The 22,941-nt window shown below is 50.4% G+C and overlaps 1 protein-coding gene across 1 annotated transcript in view; it reads left to right on the top strand.

Annotated features, from left to right (window-relative positions):
- Positions 1–4,223: 4,223 nt before the first annotated feature.
- Positions 4,224–22,941, top strand: part of Vwa5b1 (von Willebrand factor A domain containing 5B1) — a 45,521-nt gene continuing 26,803 nt past the window's right edge. The window contains exons 1-8 of the mRNA XM_090335685.1: positions 4,224–4,360; positions 11,081–11,244; positions 12,931–13,083; positions 13,832–14,102; positions 15,396–15,541; positions 16,251–16,382; positions 16,969–17,093; positions 20,975–21,151. Coding sequence (XP_090191811.1) covers positions 11,106–11,244; positions 12,931–13,083; positions 13,832–14,102; positions 15,396–15,541; positions 16,251–16,382; positions 16,969–17,093; positions 20,975–21,151 — 1,143 coding nt within the window. The 5' untranslated portion in view covers positions 4,224–4,360; positions 11,081–11,105. The remainder of the gene's footprint in view (positions 4,361–11,080; positions 11,245–12,930; positions 13,084–13,831; positions 14,103–15,395; positions 15,542–16,250; positions 16,383–16,968; positions 17,094–20,974; positions 21,152–22,941) is intronic.

Below are 22,941 nucleotides of genomic sequence, written 5' to 3'. Positions count from 1 at the left end.
TCAAACTTGGGTCTTCGTGCATGCTAGGCAAGCACTGTACCACTAGGCCAAACTCTTGGCCCCGACCCCTCACAGCTTTTAATTCTATTGTGTTCCATCATTACAGCGGCTGACAACTTTTCCAAGATAATCCATTTCTAAGAGATTTCTCACAAGCTTTTGGGGATCAGGACTTGGCTAGTGCTACCTCTAAATCTCATTTCCCCCTTTCCAGGCCAAAGCCACCTGCCAACCATACATTTTATATGGCATTTCCCTTGTGTAGCTACATTTCAACCTAATGGTAGCAATGCTAGGCGGCAGGCTCTTTTTGGACCTTTCTCATGGATCAGGACACAGAGGCTGGGCCAGGTAAAGCCAAGTACCAATGGAGCCTGGCCTTGAGCTTAATCCTATTGGGATTAAGAGCCAGGCCTCAGTGGAGGTCTCAGATGCCGCTTTCTCACCTGCCAGCTAATCTTTACTTGATGTAGTCTCTGTTGCTGATGCCCCTAAGTTGTAAGCTGGGATAAGTTTCAAGAGAGCTCCTTGTCTCTATTGCTCTGGTGGATAAGAGATACAGTTGCTCTGGGTTTTGCTGTGGCATATGGTAAATGCACAACCATCAGAATGATTTTGCCAGGGTTCAATTTCCAGACTATCGCTTACTAGCTTTCTGACCTTGGGTAGGTTTCTTAAGCACTCAATTGTTCATTTGCCTATGAAATGAAATGGATCAAGAGCAAAATTCTCACTAGCTGGGCGTGATAGCATATGCCTATAATCCTAGCTATTTGGGAGGTAGAGGCAGGAGGCTTACCAGTTTGAAACTAAAGTGAGACCTTATGTCAAAAACAAAATAAGAAGAAAAGAGGTGGGTTTGTGGCCCAAATGGTAGAGCACTCACCTGGAATGCTTAGGGCCTCGGGTTCAATGTCCAATCCCAATAAATAAGTAAATAAGTAGATAATGTTGTTCCCGTAGGGTCCTTGGGACTCACGTGTGATAAGCCCCATAAATTGCTTAGCATAGTGCCTGATTTCAAAGACAGAATCTGTGCAAAGTATCAGAAACCTCTAATCCCCCAATGGCCTCTCTTTAAATATGGTTGAGAGCAGGGAACTCAGTATCCTGGCTGGAGAACCAGCCAGCTCCCACTTGTTATTAACCTTCAGCAAAAAGAGCTCCCTCATGCCAGGGGACACTGCAGACCTTATCAAAGCTCTCGCGTCGCAGAGCACTCTGGGAAATCCATTCTGAGCCCTCAGTGTCCACTCCTTCCCCCTCTTCATTCACACCATCTCCCAGCAGAGGCCACCTCCCGTGTGCTGCCTCAACAAGAGGGAGAGCAGTGGGGCGGAGCTGCCATTGCTGCCCAGCTCTCACTCTCCCTCTAGTCCTACCAGGTAGAGCAGAAGGACAGAAGCCAGGGGAGGTGGAGCAGGGCCTGCCTGGCACTTGAAGACAGACAGAGCCCACTGCAGGTGCTCTAACTGGCTGTGGGTGCAGGCAACAGAGAAATCCAATCCATGAGCGGGCGACGTGCTTCCAGTCAAGGCCCAGCTCTCCTCCCCCTCCCCCCGAATGGGGGATCTGAAGATCTGCTTCACTTTCCAAGTCTTGCTTTCCCGCCCTGTGCAGTGGAAATGATCCGTCTTGAAAGGTCCTTCTTGGAACTAAAGGAGATCATGCCTGGTTCTCCATCAACAGTGCTCCCCAAAGAGGGAGCCCCCTTCAAATGGATGGGAAGAAGGGGGCCACAGGTTCTTATCTGTACTCATTTCCAGCCCTCCCTGGACTCCAGCGTGTCCATTTAGGGAAAGGGAGAGGATCCGTTCTCGGGCATTGCTGCCTCTGATTACTAGACGATGGTATCACGTGCTGTGTACGGAGTGCTAGGCATGGGCAGGACAATGTATATAACAGCAATGTCACCATCTGAGGAGCAGGTGGAGCAGCCCACAGAGCTGGCATTCAGGGGCCTTTTATCCCCTCTAGTGGCCTCTGACACCCACTCTGTGCCACACAAAGGAATAACCTGGAGGTGGGGGCAGGGTTCCCAGCGTGGCAGCAGCTGAGCCAGGACCTCAGAGGAAAGCTAAGGCAATGAACTTGTCCTCCTGTCAACACTTAGGCTGGGGACTCGGATGCCCAGACGCAAAGCTGAAGATGGTGGATGATCAAGGCACAAACCTCATGGGCAGAAGGGAAGAAGTCAGAAGGGTACCCCAAAGAGAAGGGGCAGCAGAACAATCTCCAACCATTCCTGAGGGCTAGCTGCTGGGTGAGAGGGCTCCAGGCAGCCCCTCCTTCCTGCAAACAAGCCACTGCCAGACATTCGGCACAAGGGTTAAAGACACTCCCAGTGGGGACACATTGGTCATGGAGGCAAAAGGTTCAGGGATAGAAATGAGGCCTCTTTTCTGTCATTTGCCCACATTGAGGAGCTTGAGGAGAAGATATAGGTCAAAAATAACCCTGGTGCAAGAGAGTAGCTGTAGAGAATTTTCCAGAAGAGCCATTCATTTCCATCATCCCATGAGCTCCTAAGAAGCCAGATAGGGATGGGCTGTAAGACAGGTGAGGATGACTCTTCCCTCCTCCACCCCTCCCACCTGCCCAAGTGTCCATTTTAGTGCCTTTCGGTGGGGTGCATTTCAGTGCTCTTTCAGCTCAGAGACTTACGCTCTCCTTTAAAGATGGCCCTGGAAAAATGGTATAAACTGAGTTGGTGCAAATACAATCCAGTCTTCCTGGCACTGTGGGCTAATTTCTGAAGGACTTTCACAGATATCCATCTGTCTGCCAGCCAACACCATTTCTGTGTAAGAGCATCTGGATCTTACAAACAAGAATCAAGGCTGAAACCTTCCAGAAGGCCCACAATGGTCTGAGAAAGGGTCTCTTTCTTCCTCTTCAGTAGATCAGATGCAGCCTCTTTGCTGGAAACTGCAGCTACCGTGGACTTCTGCCTTCCAAGGGCTGTCTGTTCTGGCTACTGGCACTGGCTGGACTCCAGGCGCTCAGGCAATGCGGGGACAGGAAGCATTATCTGTCCTATTCTCTCACAGCACAGGAGTCCATGGCTGCCTCTGGGATGGAATCAGTGGGCTTTGAACCACAATAGAGGGATGCCCCTAGTATTAGATTCTTTACTTGCATCCATAGCCAAGGCTTCTTCATCACAAACAGTACAAGATATCCATTCATCATTTTTGTTTACTTGTGTGTTTTTGAGACAGGGACACCTTCTCTAGCTGGGATTGGCCAGCCACAGCCTCCCGAGTCCAGAGATTATAGGTCGGACCCAACATACCTGGCTCATTCATTTCTTGTTTGTTGGAGTTGTTTTTTTCCCCTGGCTGGTCTAAAACCTGGATCATATAGCCAGCATTCTAGATGTGAACCACTATGCTCAGCTTTTTCTTTGAGATGACAGTTTCGCTTAACTTCTTGTTCAAGCTGGCTTCAAGCCACGATCCTCCTGTCTCTACCTCCTGAGTAGCTGGGATTACACAAAGTGTGAGTCACCATACCTGGATCTTTCTTGTGTTTGTTTTGTTGTTGTTGTTGTATTAAGAGACCGAAGCCAAGGTCTCCCACATTCTAGGCATACATTCATTCACTGTTAAACATCAACTATGACCCTGACAATGTGAAGTCAGGTAGATCTCTTGCCTTGAGTTTTGAGTGATAGGAGCGCTTGATTGGCAGGTGGGGATTAGGCTACAAGGCTGAGAGCAGTAACTCTGTACGTATTATCACGGCTGTTGCCTGGGTCTAGCACAATACCCGGCACATAGTAGGCATTCCATATACATCCTGTGACTCCACCCAGAGCACAGGGATAGACAGATGGGATGAGGGATTCCACCTCTGAGAGTGGGGGAAGGGTCAGTCTTCTGGAGGGCAGAACCTTGAGAAGGCTTCCTGGGAAAGGCAAGAGGGGCAGGCTGTGAGCTGAGCCTTGGGGGATGTAAGGAGGCCCTGAAGAATGGGGAGCAGTGTGGCAGCATCTGAAGCAGGCCAGCTGCAGCAGAAGAGAGGATCTGGAGGAAGAGCAGGAGGTCCCAACCAGCAGGAGCAGGAGATAAGCATGATGAGGAGTTTGGGGGGTGGAGGTGGGGAGAATGGATGTCACCTACACTGACTGGATGTGAGCCTGGTAGGGAGGCCTAGGAGAAAGACACTAGAATGTGGGAGCCCCAGAGTTCTAGAAGCTTTGAACAATCAGACCACCAGAGGCAGGGAAGCAGGCCTCACTCCAAAAGGGAGTGTTGAAACCACTCTGTGAGCAGGGCTTGGGCTCCATGGGGCCATGAAAGGACAGACTCTTAGAGGAATCTGAGATGGCAAGAAGGACAAGGAGCCACAACATGAGGTGAGCAGGTACCAGGTGAGCCCTGCCCAGCAGAGGGCAGAGTCTGTGTCTAACCCAGGCCTAACCCAGCCCCAGCAGCCAGGTGAACTCACCCAGTTCTTTGGAAGCATGATCTGACAGGTTCTGGCCCTAAGAAGGGAGAGAAGCTTCCAGAACAGCTTCCAGAACAGCTGGTAGGGAGGCAACTGTCTGTGCTGTGTCTGGGACATCAGTGAATCGGGTTTTGAGCAGCGGGGTAGATTTCAGCCTCAAGATTAGAGTCCTGTTAGAGAGATGTCTGGAACTGAACCTTGAGCCCAGGGTGAGGCAATGTACTAGAGAAGCTAAAGCCTAGGAATTTAAAGGCCTTGCTCAGAGTTACCCAGTAGTTAAGCAACACAGGCCAGCATAGCAACTGAGCTATTGCCATCTGAGACTCTAGAGACTGGGACCCATCTTCTTTAGCATCTCCTTCTGATTGCAGAAGTCCTCTGGCAAAGGGGCATCGGACCCCACTCCTGGCCCAGGATCTGACACAGGAATTGCTACCTGGCCACCACAAGGCTGGAGACAGCAGTCCCAGGATCCTCCTTGCTTCTTCCTGTCATACACACCCCCTCGCCACTCTCAGCAAGGGCTGCCAAGCATGTGGAAAGGGAGGAAATTCACATTTTGGCCACTAGAATCTTGGGCCTGAGTTTGTACTAAAGCTTGAAGAAAGGGTAAATGTGAACACCAGTGATGACAACAAAACTCGAGGACCTCGCAGGACCCTCTTTTAAGAGCACCCACATGGTGCTCTTGCAGAACTCACAGCCCCACAGGAGACATTCTGGGTGGTGATCATGGCATCCCAGGGTCAAGTGTGATAGACAAGGGCCTGCAAGCTATGGGGGCCCAGAGAAGGCTGCATCCACTGGAAGGGAGTGGCAGTAAGGCTTTGTGGGGGACAGAGAAGCAGAACTGGGCCTTCTATAATGTATCTAGGACTCTGAAAGGCAGGGAAGAAGGCAACATCCTGCAGAAAAGGCTTCATAGGGCAAAGAATCTCAGGTGAAATATAGATGTTGTAGTCCTCCGGTATAGGAGTTCAATTCCCAGCCCCATCACTACTGGCTATGGAGTCCTGGAAACGTTCCCTCACCTCTCTGAGCCTTAGTGTTTTATCTGTGAAAGAATAAGAGTGCCTATCTCTGAGATGGGTTATAAAATTGTGTGTGCAAATTATTTGGAGTAGAATTCAGCAACTATTTATTGAGCACCTACTATGTGCCTGGCAGGGAGAGGGAGGCATTGTAGTGAACAAACTAAAAAGGTCTGCCCTTGTGGAATTATACTCTAGAGGGATGAGGCGACGCATCAAACCATCTATAAGCACTATGTACTATGACAGGATGTAGGAATCTGTGCTAAAGAAAACTGCGGAGAAGCCTTGGGAGTGGTGAGAGGTTGTGGCTTTGAGAGCAAGTGAACAGCTTTCAGGTAGAGCTATTGTGGCTGGAGTGTGCAGTTGAAGGCATGAGATGGAATCAGGGAATAGCTGGGATGAAGAAACGGTTACGGACAGTCAAGCACCTGCGTTGCTCCTATCCAAGGCACATGAACAGCTCGCAGAACTTGGGGACAGGGGGACTTGAAATCCAGGGGCCAATTACTCACTAAGAAGAAGGTGCGATCAGAACTTGAAGATGTCAATCAATACAGAGGAGGAAGCCCTTGGGAACTGGAGGTGAGGAATGTGAGCAACCGGAAGTAAAGACTCTAGCAGCAACAAGGACTCTTCAGCCCTCCTGGAGAGGGGGCCGGGAGCAGGTGCCCAGGCCAGGATGCAGAGACTCTAAGAAGCCTCACAGGATGCAGGAAAGCCCACAGAATATGGATGGAGCAGCGGCCCCAGCAAAAGAACCAGGGACACAGAGGAAGGCCAGGGGCAGAATGACAGCACACCCCTGTGGTTGGTGTCTGCTACAAGAAGGGTGGGCACGTATGTGCAGGTGAGGAAGGAGACCTGACTAGTAAATGCGGAAATGACCAATCCAGTGGCTTTGGCATATACAGTGTAAGACGTTCCCAGGGGCCTGCCCTCTCCCCTGAGGAATGCAGAAAGTACTCGGCATTGAAAACAGCAATGGATTCATTCACACAACAAAAAAATTCATCCCCCCACACCATCAGTATAAGCTCTGTTCAAGATGCTTGCAATTCATCAGTGAGAAACTCAGACCCCATCCCTGCAGACAGGAGGCAGGTGACAAGCGATAAGCATCATAAATATTGATGACACCAGCTGGGGGGGGGGGGCGGGAGGGGAGATTACAAGAGGAGCAGGAGAAGCAGAACAATGTAGAGGAAGCCGTTGCAAGAGGACAGAAGTTATTAAAGGCAGGCTCTGCAAGGAGGTGCCATTTAAACAAAGACTTGGTAGGCAAGGGAGTCCTGTGTGGATCTAGGAGAAAGAACATTTCCAAGAGTGAGCACTGCCAGTGCAAAGGGCCTGAGGTGTAAAGGCTAGAGTAAATGCATCCGAGGGGAAGACCTCCACATCAGGGGATGTGTGCCTTAGGGTTACATGACCAGATCGTCAAAGGATGGCTGTGGCTGCTCCCTTGGGAACAGACCGTGGAGGAACAACAGAGCTGCAGCTGTAAGGGTGAAAAGAAGCAGTCAGATTGGGAATCAACAGCTTCCTTTGCCATCTGTCCCGTCCTCTCTTGCTTCTATGCTCACACCTGTCTTGTTCTCCGCAGCAGCCCCAAGAGGATGACATTCATTCATTCATTCATTCATTCGCTCACTCATTTCCTTTACAAATATTTGTTCAGCCAGGCTTTCATAGAAATAATGTCCCAGACAGATAGACAGCAGTCACTTGTGAATCATAGCTTCCAGGACACCAAATCACAGCCTTGATATTCCATAGTCACACCAGGAAGCCACACAGAATTTGTGTCCCCATCCAACCCCACATGACCCAAGAGACAGTACATTGCCCTCAAGTCATTCTCATCTTTCTATCAGCCTCTTAGAGGACCCATCTGATAACTCGAGACACCTCCTTCTTAACAATGATCCTCCTGCCTTCCCCAATTCCTCCCCAGAGCTAAGACAGCAGGCTCTCCCCCGACCCCCAGTCCTGGGGCTTTAACTCAGGGCCCTGGGTGTTGTCCTTGAGCTTTTGTGCTCAAGACAGGCGCACTATCACTTAGAGCCACAGCTCCACTTCCAGTTTTCTGGTGGTTAATTGAATATAAAAATCTCACAGACTTTCCCACACAAGCTGGCTTCAAACTACAGTCCTCAGATCTCAGCCTCTTGAGTAGCTAGGATTACAGGCATGAGCCATTGACATCTGGCTCGGCTGGCTCAGTAAACCTCTCCACTCTTCTCTTAGCCCCAGCCCCAGTCCTGTCTCCTTCTTTTCTCACCTCTCCAGCCAATATCCAGACTCAAAATAGTAAGAAACAAGGACTTGAGCAGGCAAATTGTGTGGCAGGTCTGGGAAAGAGATAGGGAAGGAGGTAGAAGAAATTAGTCTATAATAAACATTGACTCTGACACACTAAACCACCCTCACACAAGAGCCAAGCCATGTCCTCTTCCACCAACCTAGGGATGTGTTGGTGGCTTTGCCTCTGTCCCTGAGGCCAGATGAGGAAGGAAATATGGTTCTCCCAGGTACAAGTCCCACAGAAGTACCCACAGTGCCCAAGCATGCTAAGATGCCCCTAACTCACATTCAGAACCAAACACATCTCACCATGTCCTCACTTGAGGGAAAATAACATCTTACATGACTCTGAACGGATTCAGTGGGACAATCTATGTGTCTGGCACATTTCCATCGCTTGATAAATGCCAGCTGTCATCACTGTGGCTTCTCTCACTTCCAAATTTCCTCTGGTAGCAGATTATAAACTCCTAGAGGACAGATCTGCGCCTTATCTTCCTGTCCCCAGTGGCTCAGGCAGGGTTGGGCATACAGTCGGTGCTCATGGGTACTGGATAAATTGAGGACAAATAGACAGGAAGGCATTTGAAGTTAACCCTTCCGTGTCAGGGTTTTTAGACCTCGGTCCCTCCCGACCCACAGGAGGGATAGAGAGAACACGCCCCAACCAGGACAAGCCAAGAAAGGAGAGATCCGACTGACCGCCTGCACCCAGCCCTCCCACATTGAAGGACAATCAGACGTGTCAGGGAGACCCGTCAAGGCAGGAGCTCGTTTATTGAGGAAGTCCATTCAGCTAACATAGGATGCAGGAGCCTATCAGCACAAAGGTGGGCAGGGCAGGAGAGGTCATTGAAGAAGTAGGATGCATGTGGTGTCCAAGAGGGCAGTTCGATCCCAGAGGTGGCCTTACAAACCACAGCCACGCCTTCCAACCGGGTGACAGGCACCATCTCAGCCAGGTGCAGTCCCAAGACCAGGGAATGAGCACTGGGCCACGAGTTAGGCCTCCTTTGAGGTTTCCATTTCCCTGATGTGCCGTGCCCCACACTTTCAGAGAGGTTCTGCTATTCTGATCAGTAGGTCACAAAAGAGCAAGTCTAGCTTCGGCTTCCAGACATCCTCACCCAAGCGTCACTCCCTGGGAAGAATGGGTTGAGCAAGAGGCCTTGGAAAGATTCCACCTGCCAATGTACTGAAGCGTAAATCCAAGTATCCTGCACATACGAGTGTTGGCTCCTCTGGAGCTGCATCCTCCCAGTCAGCAATCTGGACTGGAATAGAAGTTTGGAGAGGAGGAGGCAGGCGTGGTTAATAGAAGTGGCTTGCTCAGGAAATGAACTCCGCCATCTTGTTCTGTCCCCGGAAGGAACCAAGCTCTACTCTGGCCATCAGGACAGAACACTCCCCAGAGGAGACTGTGGAGCCAGCAGCCCCTTCCTGGTGCTCTATCTGCCTCCAGCTATCAGTCAACCTGTCAGTAGATAAGGCAGGCAGCCTGAGAACTGTCTGGGGCTCAGCCACAAGGGAGAAGATAATTAAAAAAGACTGCTGGCCTGGAGCGTGAGGGAGGGAAGGGGAGTACCTGAGGACATGAAGAGGGCCTAGAGGACGACAGATCCTTCCGGGAGAAAGAGCAGAGGAATGAACACTGGGCAGTATTACAAATAACTCGGGGGCAGGGGTGGGGGGTGAGAACCTGGAGTTTGGCCTAGTGGTTAAAGTGCTTGCCTAGCATGCATGAAGACCCGGGTTCGATTCCTTGGCACCACATACATAGAAAAAAGCTGGAAGTGGTGTTGTGGCGCAAGTGGTAGAGCTCTAGTCTTGAGAAAAGTCCAAGGACAGTGCTCAGGCCCTGAGTTCAAGCCCCACAATTGGCAAAAAATAATAATAATAATAACCCAGGGAAGCTTTGCCTGGTTCAGATACAGGAAATCCCAGACAGACTTGGCCTTGAACTTGTCTTCCGCCCTCTGGCATTGAACTTGGCTCCCACTCCCAAAGTTGCTTGAAGACCTCAGACTCTGGGAACATGACACACTGTGCTGAGAAGTGCTTCAAAAGCCCTTGTGCTGGAAGGATGAAAAGCCAGTTGTTCTTGTATTCACTCAATCAGCTCTGAGGGGTCAGTAACAACCCAGGAGACCCATAACCACAGGGGAGGAGCATGCGCAGTAAAGACCATGACAGATGATAAGATTACCTCACCAGACAAAGTACAGAACAACCATCAGATAGAAATATCCCGTGGAAGAGAAAAAGGGCTCGTAGGGAGAAGGATGTCCCCAAGCTGATGGGCATAAGTGGCCTTCCCTCCTTGTGGAGGGGGTATTCCTTAATGCTAAAGAAGAGGAAGTGGTAGATGGGTGGATAAAAGATGGCTGTGGGGCTAGTCTTCTAGTTAGAGTGGCAGACACACAGGTAGAGAAAGCAGAACACACTTGAGGAAAGTTGCCAAGGCCCAACTAGCACAGCTCCGGGTGCAGGCATGAGGTGGCCACACCAGGCCCTGGTCTATCTTAAGGCTTTCAGTTTCCATTCAAAAATCAATGGGAACCACTGGTTGGTAGAAGAGAGCGGTGAAAGTTGGAGTTGATGGAGACCTGTCCATTGTGTGTGTTGGAAAGTTCCTGCTGACCACCGGGTTGCAAGAAAGAAGAGATTCGAGAAGTCAATAGGAAGCCAGGTATTTCCTGGTGGCTTATATCTATAATCCTAGCCTCTCAGGAGACCGAGATCTGAGGGTCACAATTCAAAGCCAGACTGAGCAGAAAAGTCCATGGTAGTCCAGAAACGTCCAGTTAACAACTCCCAGCAAAAAGCTGGAAGTAGGGTTGTGGCTCAAGTGATAGAATATCAGCCTTGAGCAAAAATGCCAAATGAGAGTATAGGGCCTTAAGTTCAAGCCCCAGAATCAGCACCAAAGATAAATAAATAAATAATTAGGAGTCAAGGTCCAGAAAAAGGAGGAATGCAAGGATGCAAGGACAAGTCACAGTCCTTGGGATAAACTGAGCAAAGTAAAGGAGACAAGTGGCAAGAAAGAGATGATAGCACCCCTGGCTTACGGCCTGCACCCCTGCAGGAATGGTAGCTGCCTTCACATTGGTGTCTTCCGGGAGCTGCTGTGTCCCAGCTGCAGTGGAGACACCTGTACAGTGGAGGAGGCTGGCAAAACCTGGAAAACAAAGGCAATCACCCCAATTGTCTAGGGAGTCAGAAATAGGAAAAGTGAGTAAAGACTGTGGGTGCTTCTCCCCATCTCCTGACTTCCCTATGTCCTGCTGCAGGCCCCTGAGTTAAGTAGCTGGTGGGATGCCTGGCCTGCTGAACCGTATCACAGGGGCAGCCCTGCCCCTCACCGCGTCTGACGTCACCTCCTTCGTCAGTGGTTACGCCCTGGGCCTAACTGCCTCCCTCACCTATGGCAATCTGGAGGCTCAGCCCTTCCAGGGTAAGAAGTGTGGGGTGGGAGAGAGGCTCCCCAAGGCTTACCCCCTGCTCCATCTTGAGTCCCTGCCCTGTCCTGATGTTTGTTGGGAAGTTGACATTGGAAAAACCATGTAGCCTCTGAGTCTGTTTTCCAATATGTGTGTGTAAAGTGCACATATATATATTATAATTAAAATAATTGCAATTGTATAATTACAATTACATTATTTATTTTATAATTATATATTTTAATTACATTAGAAGTATATAAATATATCATTCTATATAAATAACATATAATATAATAAATATATAGATATATAATGTAGCATAATAAATATTGTATATATATATAGTTCCACCTGGCTGGCCCTGCAGGCATCAAGGCAAATAGGTGAGGATCAGATTTAAGCCAAGGCTCCTCTGCCCCAACAAACTGTTGCAAACCACCCACTTTCCTGTCTTTCCTGTACTATCTCCCAGCCAGGGAGGAGCCAGGAGCGCACTCCACCCCTCCCCCCTGTCCATACATTGACTGGGGCTCCCAGCGACCTTAGGAAGCCATGCTCTCCCTCAGAGTCAGGATGCCTCTCCCTAGCTGTCCCCACCGATGCGCTAATGGCAGAGGAAGGACAGTGTGGATGTAAAACAGCCTGCAGAAGTGACTCATCAGTGGGGGCCAGGCAGAGTGTTCTAGGCACCGGCCTCCAGAGTCCTTGATAAATCACACACCTCTCACTGTGGCCAATACGCCATTTGCAAGGATGCAGCCTCCTAGCCACTAAACAATGTCCAGTCTCCTCCCCCAGCCCCCGTCACTGCTGTGATGACCTAGAGGCCAACGCTGCCCAAACAATCCTGCAGGGTTTCTCTGTTTCTCTGTTTGGGAGAATCTAGAGAAAGAGATGAAAATGGGACTCGAAGAGGCAGAAGGACTTTGAGACAGCCCTTCCATGGACTCAGAGCAAGAGGAACATGTGCTCCCATTTTTCAGAGGAGAAAACTGAGGTTCGGGGGACCGGAAGTCAGGAAGGCACCCTGTGCTATCAGATGGTGGACTAAATGAGCTATTCGTACACTCCACTTAGAGATGTTATATCTCACAGGCCATTAGTACTGCCATCTCAGGCCTTGACTTGGGTCCACTGAGTCAAAAAAAAATACAGTCCCCCCCTGCATTTTAATAATGCCCCTCGACTATTTGCCTTACGCCTGCAGATACAATTTGTTTTTTAATGTGCGGCGCACATTGTGGTGGTTACTTCAAATTCTCACAATGGCCCTATCGGTGTGCCTCTATTATCTTAGCCTCATGGTTGGGGCGACATGGCTAGTCAAGGTTACCTGGCTTAGAAGACAAAGCAGGGCCTGGATTGAACCCTGATGTAGCTCTTCCCCAACTCTAACCCTCAGTGAACTGGTGACAACTCCAGTCTTCCACGTGCTCTGTTTGGCCTATGCATGGGACAATCCAGGTTTCCATTCTGTGTTTGAAAGCCACAATTTGAGCTACACAGGACTCATACGCCTCCCAAGGAGCTGGCAGGAGCCAGGCATGGCGGCCGTGCCTGGCCCCTGAGTTTCAGCCCAACTTTCTTTTGGATCCTCTTAGCTATAGCAAGGTCTATCCCCTCAGATTCCTTTCCAGGAGTGGGATGTGCAGGGTGGGATGGGAGCACCCTACAATGCTGGGCCCCCCTTCCACCAGGCCTCTTCGTGTATCCCCTGGATGAGCAGACCACAGTGATTGGCTTTGAGGCGGTCATTGCAGACCGCATAGTGACTGTTCAGATCAAGGACAAAGCCAAGCTGGAGAACAACCACTTGGAAGTCTCTCGTGTCCGACCTGCAACTATCTCAAGTAAGGAGACGCAGAGGGCCCAGGCCTGGCTGCAGGGTGCCTGGGAACTAGAGCCTTAACTGTGCAATGGGTTAGGGTGGAAAGAGCGAGGAAGTAGAGCCAGACATCCTGGGACAGAATCCTTCACCTTGAGCCAGTTATTACCATCTCTGAACCTGAGCTTCCTGGTCTGAAAACAGCCTTTGTTACTGTGGTCACCTCCAAAGCATGGTAGAATCAGAAGAATTCTGGGTGTAAAAGGGGTTTGACGACATCTATAGAGAAGAACATAGCAAATCACCCAGCCTGTGGAATAAGTCATGCCAGGATCTTTATTCCCTAGCCCGCTGCTCACGAGCAGTGTGAGGTGGGGAGATAATAGGTCACTATAACCTCTGCCCCATGGGTCCGAACACTCCCAGTGCTTCTACCATGGGAAATCCTCAAAGTATGGCTACTGTTTTCCGCTACTGAGGAAGCTGAGAAGCAGAAAGAGGGAGATTGGCTCAAGGTCGAAGAAAACTGTGCTAAGAAAGCTTTCCATGACCCAGGCACCAATGGCTACACAGGAGACGGCCATCCTCAGATCGCAGTTTAAAGCCAGCCCAGGCAAGAAAAGTCAGTGAGAATCTTACAGCCAATTCACCAGCAGAAAGCAAAGACCACATAGCAAACTCGTGGGCACAATACAAACTTCAGGGGTGGGGGTGGGGGCACTGGTATCAGAGACAATAAAGGGGACAGTCCCTGATACCAGCTTGGCCTTTAGGAAACACACTGCAAGAAGGAGTCTCCATCGGCCATCATTCCTGCGCCCCGGGAAAGGTGGCCTTGGATGAGGACTTGGAACGGATTCTGTTTGTGGTTAACCTGGGGACCATCGCCCCCATGGAGAACGTCACCATCTTCATTAGCACCTCCTCCGAGCTCCCCACGCTGCCCAGCGGTGCTGTGAGGGTTCTTCTGCCAGCTGTCTGCGCCCCAACCGTGCCTCAGTTCTGTACCCAGAGTCCCGGCTCATCCCACCAACAGGTCCAGAGGTAAGGAGTTCCCGCTCACACCCAGGCAGAAGAGGCAAGGCCTCGCTGGGGCATCCGGACCCCAGTGAATTAAGGAGCTGGAGGTGTAGAGGGCTCTGGTACCCTGAGCAGGCCCCAATGTGTTGATTTCCATCACCTCAGCAGGAAAACCCATGCCAAATTCTCATGGGCTCCAAGCTGGAAGACATAGTCAAACTTAGGCTGCCAGGGGTCAGGAAGGCTGTGAACAGGAGTTCCACTGGCCCAGTTCCTCTGGGACCCACCACACACTCACCCCAGCCTGAAAGCATTCTAGCAATTCTCTGCATTGTGCCCTTGACCTAGAGAACATCCTTTCACAAAACCAAAGATGAAACCCAGACACGTGTACTCTCCTTGTGGTGTGATTGGTGAATACAGGGAGAGGGGGACAAGGTTATGGAATGGCCACAAGTGGCATCAAATTAGCAACCAGGACTTGAATTAATGGCCACTAGCGCAGAGCTTGAAAATACAGCACTGAGTGCACTGGCATTTAAATGTACTCTTGTCTATCTCAGGGGCTAGAGATATGGCTTGAGTGGTAGAGCACCAACCTAACAAGCATGAGATTGAGTTCAAAACCCCTAACCATCAAAAAAGAAAATAACTCCAATTGCATTCAAGGAAATAAAGCACAGATTTTAGACACCTTACCTAGGAAGAGAGGACAACAGAGCAAGGTCAAAGTAGATAGATGATAGATAGATAGATAGATAGATAGATAGATAGATAGATAGATAGATGCTGAGTGGTCACATCCAACCCTCCAGACAAGTGTGCAAAATTTAATCCCCAGCAAAGGAAAGCAAAACCAACCATTAGAGGAGGGAGAAATGCTGGTCTAAGGCTCCTAACCCAGAGAAGAGTCGAGAAGCAGTGTGACAGGGTACAAACCATTTCACCACGGAGCCAGGCAGCCGGGGCCAGGATGCCATCTCTTCCAAGTCCCACATGTGGGCACTTGGGTGCATGGCCACAGTCCTCCCAGCTCACCCCAGGAAGAGGGGACAGATGTCCTCTGGGGCTATGGCAACAATGATGGAAGCTGAGCCCAAACCTAGAGCAGAGCCCATCACAGCCACTCCTCATGTGACTCTGGCTTCTTTTTGCATCAATCCCCAACCCCAAGACCAGGCTGGAGGAGAACAATGGTCCCGCAGCCCCCTCAGCGGCCTAGACTACCTTGGACAGGCCTCCTCCTCATTTTCTCATGCCTGCCATGCCTCTGCCTGGACTGCCCACTCCTCCCTCCTCCTCTCTGTGCCTTCCCAGCAAAGACCGACACTGCTTTGGCGGCCGGGCTGTGGACTCTTGGAACAGGCTGTGCCTGGCGACTCTCCTGGACACAGATGTATCCACTCCCATGGAATATGACTTCAACTTCCAACTGGAGATCCGCGGGCCCTGTCTTCTTGCAGGTGAGAGTGAGGCGAGGACAACACACACACACAGAGGCCCAGATGGAGGGGACAGGCAAAGATGCATGAGCCCTTCCCAGGTCAGCTTTCAATGTTACCTACCTCCATCCCTATGGTGTCTACCAGAAATGTCCACTAGGGCTTTGTGTGGTTCTGGGTCACTTCTTGAAGGTCACGCTCATAAAGCTGGCTCTCACCTTGGGGAGCTTTCAGACCTGCCAAAGTTTAGCTACCACCCCAAAATGAGGAGGGGGGTATGTCTTGGGTATGAAGTATGTAAAAGGTGATTCTAACCATGTATCTGATGACCTTGTCCCAGCCCCCCTGCACCACCAGGGGCAAGCTTTAGGGGACTCTAGGCTGCAGTGTCTTACCAGCCAGAGTTCATTCCATGTCCAGAGAACTCATCAACACAGCAGCCATCTTGAAATACCAAGCATTTTCTATCTGCTCTACCACTTGCACAGTGGTGCTTCGTGTGCCCCTCCCCCCCAAGAGGAAGTAGCTCTCCCGACCTTCCCACTGGCTCCTGCAGCCAGGAGGAAGAGCCAGGAGCCTATCTAAGCCTCTGTGTTACCGCGCAGGGCCCTGATGGGGCTGGCATGTCAATCATCTTTGGTCTGGGGTCCCCCATGTGGCTCCCTGAGGTCCTTTCTCTCAGGGGCCACTGAGTCTTTCCCTCCCCGGCCTACCTATCTGTGATACTCAGGAGTGGAGAGTCCCACGCATGAGATCCGCGCTGACGCCGCCCCATCGGCCCGTTCCGCCAAAAGCATCATCATCACCTTGGCCAACAAGCATACCTTCGACCGGCCAGTGGAGATCCTTGTCCACCCCAGCGGTACACTGCCCTGTGGGGAACCCCTGCCGCCTGTGGGAGGGGGAAACACCTTCCTGGTGGAGCCTAGTGTCAGGACAAATCTTGGGTGATGTGTAGGCCAGAGGGGAAGAGACCTGACACTTCCTTCTAGGAATCTGACTCTGGCTGGCAGAGTTAAATGGCTCCTGTCAGCTCCAGAGGCCCAGGATTGTCTGCTCACGGGGTGCGTGGTCTCCAAACAACCTGAGTAGGGGCTCTAGAACACCCTAAGCTCTCTGGGACCTTGATGGCTCTGCATCCTCTGGAAGCAACAGCTCGTCTCACCCACAAACTCCCAGAAAGTCTAGGCCTGAAAAGATCCCTGAGACATTGGCTCAGTCTCAATCCTCCATTACAGATGGGTAAACAGGCCAAGAGAGGGGCATGAACATTCTTGGCCACCAGGCTTTTGTGTCTTCCAGCAAAGGAGCCCTCCCCCAGCCCCACACTGCTTCCAGCAGCCAAGGGTCCTGCTTCTTTTCCCTATGAGGAGCCCACCCTACAGCGAGGCCCCCAATACCTCCTTTACAACTTGGGTGCATGCCAAGGGTTTATGTCACTTCTGCAGAGCCTCACATGCCACATGTCCTGATGGAGAAGGGGGACATGACCCAGGGCGAGTTTGAACAGCATTTGAAGGGAAGAATGGACTTCATTAGAGGAACGAGAAAGGACAGCAGTGCAGAGCGGAAGGTGAGCCGTGGCCCTGCTGGATGGTCTAGGGAACTTGGTCTCCACTATACCTGTGAGAACTCGAAGCCTGAGCTAAAGAGGTAGCCCTTCCCCACTTCATGAGGTCACATGGACAATCCATGGCCAAGCCTGGGTAAGAAAGATTCTGGTCTCAGTACTAGGATACTACAGAGCAGGCAGACTTGCAAAAGATACAGACTGGTCTGTCCTCCTCCCAGGTCTCCTCTAGGGATCACCAAGAAGTCTTAGCCAGGCAAAACTCACAGCTAGTGGCAGGACCAGCTTTGCTCTCCTTCTCTGGGTCCATCCCTCAGGCTGGTGGCCCTCACAACTCTCTCTCCACCTACTGGGCCTTCCTTTTCCTTTCCCTTTCCCTTGCTCTTCCTCCCTCCCTTGCTCAATACTAAAGATATAATAAAGGCAGGCTGAGGAAAGCCTAAGAAAGAGCCATTCCCTCTGTCTTCCCCCACAAGAAAGAGATCATGGTAGGGAGAAGAAAGAGAACCGCTCAGCCATAAGCCACGCCCATCGATCTCTCTTCCACACACCCAGTCTAGGAAATATGGCCTGCTCTTCCTATTGGTTCCCTTCGTGGGTGAGAAAACTGTCCCTCACACAAAGATAGTTGGAGTACAGGCAGATTGTTGTCCAGGAGTTCGAATCAGTGACAGTAAAGCTAAGGGATTAGAGTCCACCATACCTGGGGGGCAGTGTCAGTCTAGTTGGACTTTAACAGCCCCTCCAATTCCTGGTTGGCCCAGCTGACACCAGGGCCCACAAGGAAGGAAGTGGGCAAGAGAGTGAGATGGCAGGTCAGAAGGGATGGTGAGGTTTCATCTCCTGTGTTTAGAGGCACAATCCGTGCCCCCCCACCACCAAAAACATTTGCCCTCCCAGGTGAATTCACTGAGAGAAGAAGCTGGGCCAGGTTCTCAGAGTGGAGAGATGGCCTTGCCAGGGGTTCCACTGAGCCCTAAAGAATGCAGCATGTGGGTGGCAGGGCACTGGGTCTCCCAGACCTAGAGCTGGCTGTCTTGCCTGCCAAATCTAAAGTCCATTAGGTCTGGGACTGCTGCAGCAAATGAAAATTAATTTGCCACCTTGAGTTAGTGATGCAAATACACCCTATTCTCATGAGCTCCAGAATGTCGGTGATCAACAGGCAACTGCAAAGAAGTGATGCGTTTATTGTAATTGGATAATGGCAGCTTGAGACATCAGCAAGCCCTGATCCAGGGTTCCCCCTCCTCCCTCTGAAAGGTGGAAAGCGGGCTCCTCTGTCAGGCACACTGGCAGATGTGGCTCTTGATGCCTTGGGCTGTGTTGGGGGAAAAAAAAGCCAGGCTGGGCAGCAGCTTTTGGCACAGAGGTTCCATGCAGGAGGGAAAGCGAGATTCCCTAAGCAGGAAGGAAGTCAAGCTGGGGACATCCAGAGGACAAACCACTCAGGAAGTGTGGGTGGAATAAGCTGTCAGAGAGAGGGCAAACAACACAGAGGGAGACAAATGTACAAAGATGGAGACTGAAAAGAATAAAACAAATAGATACCAACAACCGTCTGCGGCAGACAGAGATGGTTTCCTCAGACCCATTCTCTCCGTGATTCAATCAACAAACACAACGGACCCGATGGGTGTTGGCTCTGTGGTGAGAGAAAGCTGAAAATGATGCATTCCTTGTCCTCAAGGAGCTTCAAGTTTAGCGCAAGTGAGAAAGACTGTTTTGGAGAAGGATGGGATGGGATGGGATGATAATGAGTGAGTGACAGTGCTGGGCTCCGGAGCCAGATGTTTAGTCAATGTCTGTGGGCAACAGACTTGGTGGATGGCAGGGCACCCACTAGGGGAAGAGTAGACAGAGAATACACACATGCAAAGAGCCAGCAGCATCATGGTGGCTAGTCTGGAAAACACTAAGTAAATTAACATGGCTGGAATAGGCAAGCTGAAATGCTTGGGGCTGAATGGTAGAGATGAGATGGGCAGGTGAGTAGGGACAGGCAAGCTTGGGCTTTCTAAAGTGGTGCCTGGCAACTCACCCCTGTAATCTTAGCTACTCAGGAGACTTAGATCTGTGGATCACAGTTCAAAGCCAGCCCAGAAAGTCTGAGACTCTTATCTCCAATAAGCTACTCAGAACACATTGAAAGTGACACAGTGGCCCAAGTGGTAGAGTGCTAGCTTTGAGGAAAAAAGATCAGGGACAGTATCTAGGCCCTGAGTTCAAGCCCAGGACTGGCACACAAAAAAATAGTGGTGCCAAGAATGAGAAGGCTAGATGTTGCTTAAGAGAGAGAATAGCGATTATGTGTTGAATGGGTTACAAGGAGGTCACAGTAGTAAGAGACAATTGCAAAGATCCAGCAAGAAATAAACCCATCCTGAACCTGAGTGAAGCAATGGACACAGTGAGTGAAAGTCAAGTTCAAGATGTCTTCTAGCTGCGGAACACCTGGTTGTCCTCTGAAGGCTGGGATGTGGGGGGTGGGGAAGAGAGTCGTCAAGAGATCTTTGGTTTGAGCAGCCCAGTGGATGATATTGTTACCTGTTGACATGAAGGAAGAATCCAGGCCAACAGAAACACACAGAGAGGAGAGAGAGAGAGAGAGAGAGAGAGAGAGAGAGAGAGAGAGAGAGAGAGAGAGAGAGAGAGAGAGAGAGAGAGGGGGGGGGGAGTAAGGATGGAAAAAATGACACTTGGTGTGGAGGAAGATGAATAGAGTGAGGAAAAAGAATTGAAAACAGCTGGTGGCCTCAGGGTCAACTTCAAAGCCCCCTGAGATAAAACATGGAAGTGCCAGGCATGATGGCTGAAGCCTGTCATCCTTAGCTGCTGGCCAGGCTAAGAATGGGAAGATCATGGTGGGAAGCCAACTTAGGCAAAAAGCTTGCAAGGCTCCACCTCAACAGAAAAGACTCAGCGTGGTTGTGTGGACCTGTCATCCAGCTATAATGAGAAGCGTAAACAGCAGGATTACAGTCCACACCAGTTTCAGTAAAAGGCAAGACCCTATCTCAGAAACAATCAGACCAAAAGGCAGTGGAGGCATGGGTCAAAGAACAAAGCATCTTCCTAGCACACACAAAGCCCTAAGTTCAAACCCCAGTATCACTAAAAAGGCAAAGAAAAAAGAAAAGAGGTCCTGTCCTTCAATATTGATAGAAGAAGTAAATGCGATCGACACATCATTTGCCATCAAGTAGCATAGAAGCGAGACGAGAGGCAGAGATGGGAACACAGGCTGTGCCCAGTGTAAGATGAGCTGAGGCCCTGGGGCCCTTTATCAGTCATGTGGGCAGTGACTTCTGCCAGGCAAAAGCCCCACAAATATGGCACTTAACCTCTAGAACAACTCAGTGCAGTAGGCATTCTTGTCCTCATTTCATAACTGAAAAAAACGGAGCAGCTGAGTCCACCTGAGACGCTGGGAAAACCTTGCAAACAGGTGAAATCTGAAGGATGAGGCGGAGTTTATCTGCCAGACAGAATCAGTAAAGCAGGGAAACCAGGTTGATGGCCAAGGCGGGCCAGAGAGTAGCTTCTACACTATAAAAGTGGAAGAGACCCTTACTCACTGGGGTCCCAGGGGACCCCCCCACCTCTATGCTCCTGAAGCCCATCCTTACACCCCCCCCTGAGAAGTGGACATTTTTGTCCCAAGAACCCAGCCCTGTGAAAGATCACATGGTCCGAAGGTGATGGAGCCAGGATTCAAATGCAGATGCTGCTGTCTGCAAAACCATGTTCAACATTGCAATCTGTGAGCATACAGCAAGCAAGCCGAGGACAGCCCACATGGGAGCCGATCTAGATCATGCTTGGTGAGTGTGTGTGACACGGGCATTTGTCCCTAAGTGTACCCCATTTCCTCTCTCCTCCAGTCAGAAATTATCCGGAAACGCCTCCACAAGGACATCCCTCACCATTCTGTCATCATGCTCAACTTCTGTCCTGACCTCCAGTCCGTGCAGCCCAACCTGAGGAAGACTCACGGCGAGTTCATCTTTCTCGTGGACAGGAGTGGCAGCATGAGTGGAACCAATATCCACCGTGTCAAGGTACCCACGCCATGCCTCCCCCACCCCCGTGATCTGGCTCAAGGGTAAAACTGTTAAACACTGTGTGTGTTGGGGGGGGGGGCTGGAACTCAGAGCCTGGGCTCTTTTGCTGGTGTTCCATCACCTTGAGCCAGCTCCACTTCCAGTTTTCTAGCAGTTGATTGGAGGTAAGAGTCTTGTAGATTTTTTTTACCCAGCTGGCTTTGAACTACAAACTTCAGAACTCAACCTTCTGAGTAGCTAGGATTTCAGGCATGGACAACTAGTAAAAAGCTGGGCTGGTGACATAGTCAAGTTAGTAAAGCACCAGCCAATCGAGCCAAGTAAGTGAAGCCCTGAGTTCAAACTCTGGTACCAGTAAAACAAAAACAAAAAAAATATGAGAGAGAGAGAAAGAGAGAAAGAGAGAGAGAGGGAGGGAGGGAGAGAGAAGAGAGGTGGGAGGATTAGGAAGGGAGGGAAATAAGGGGAGAAAAATAGCTGGGAACTGATGGCTCACACCTATAATCCTAGTTTTTCAGGAGGTTGAGATCTGAGGATCATGATTCAGTGCCAGCCTGGGCAGGAAAGTCCATGAGAATCTTATCTACAATTAACCTCCAGAAAATCAGAAATGACACTGTGGCTCACAGTGATAGGGTGCATCTTGAGCAAAAAAGTTCAGGGACTGTTCTCATCCAAACCCCAAATTCAAGCCCCCACAACCTACCAAAAAAAAAAAGGTGGGGGGAAGGGAAGAGAAATGAGAAGAAAGGAGAAAGGAAAAAGCCAGGTCTTTCCTATCTATCTCTCCCCATGGGGCCTCTTTCTGCATTTATGCAGAACATTTTTAAATCCCCTCCGTCTGTTGATTGAGTTCAGGAGACTGATAGATGAGTACACAAGAAGAGAGTAAGGCTCTGCTGTCACCTGGAATTTCACCCCTCCCCCTTAGTTTGTCCTTGGTGTAAGCCTAGTTGCCAGGGCAACAGATGCAGTGAGGAGAGGAGGGGTTAGGTGGGACCTGAGAGGCCGGCTGACACCTCTGGCTTGCTAGGACCAGATTCTACCTGGAAGCATGACATGCATAGGGAGCACAAAGATGCCCCAAGACCCCATGAAGCAGGGCTGGTTGGCACCTCCTCCCACCTCTGCCCACCAGCAAGGGAGAGAAGGAAATTAAGGCGCTGTCCGTGGTGCTAGAGCGCTGAAGCTCCCTTCTGCCTTACAGGCCTTCCATATTCCATCCAGCCCTGTGGATCTGTAAGACATTCCCTTATCCTAGAGAAAGGATGGGAAGTTCTCCATTCCCTTGTCAGGCTATATAAGACCTGTGAAAGCATTTGCTCCAAGCTGGGACTGACATGCATGCTTCTCATTGGTTGCTTATGACTTGTCTGCCTGTATGGATCATTAGAATGTTATAAATATGCAAATGGACCTAGACAGAAGGAAGGTTCTTCCTGCCCTAGAGCATCCTCAGATCACAAACCTAAACATCCCTTAGCATCTCACCCATTTTGTTCTCCATTTCCCAGCTTGGGAAACTGATTCTCCAAGAGGCTAAGTGCTCTTGCAGCATCGCATGGCTTGTGAGGACGCCTGGGCCTTCCATACCATGCCAGAGTGATCATTCTCCTCACGTGGCTAATGAGGACGTGTGCCTGCGCATCTACTCCAAAAAGCTTTCCTCCCTGATTATGTCATTCCTGCTGCCTGGCCTTGTGCAAAGAGCCATCCTGGGTCCAGAATTGATTCTGTCACTGAATTGCCAACATGACTTTGAACAAATTGATTTCCCAACTCTGGGC

Source organism: Megascapheus bottae, chromosome 6 (assembly GCF_031878675.1).
Source record: "Megascapheus bottae isolate mThoBot1 chromosome 6, mThoBot2.hap1, whole genome shotgun sequence".
Taxonomy (NCBI): Eukaryota; Metazoa; Chordata; class Mammalia; order Rodentia; family Geomyidae; genus Megascapheus; species Megascapheus bottae.
The sequence above is the reverse complement of the archived record's forward strand: the minus strand, read 5'-3'. Positions and strand labels throughout refer to the sequence as shown.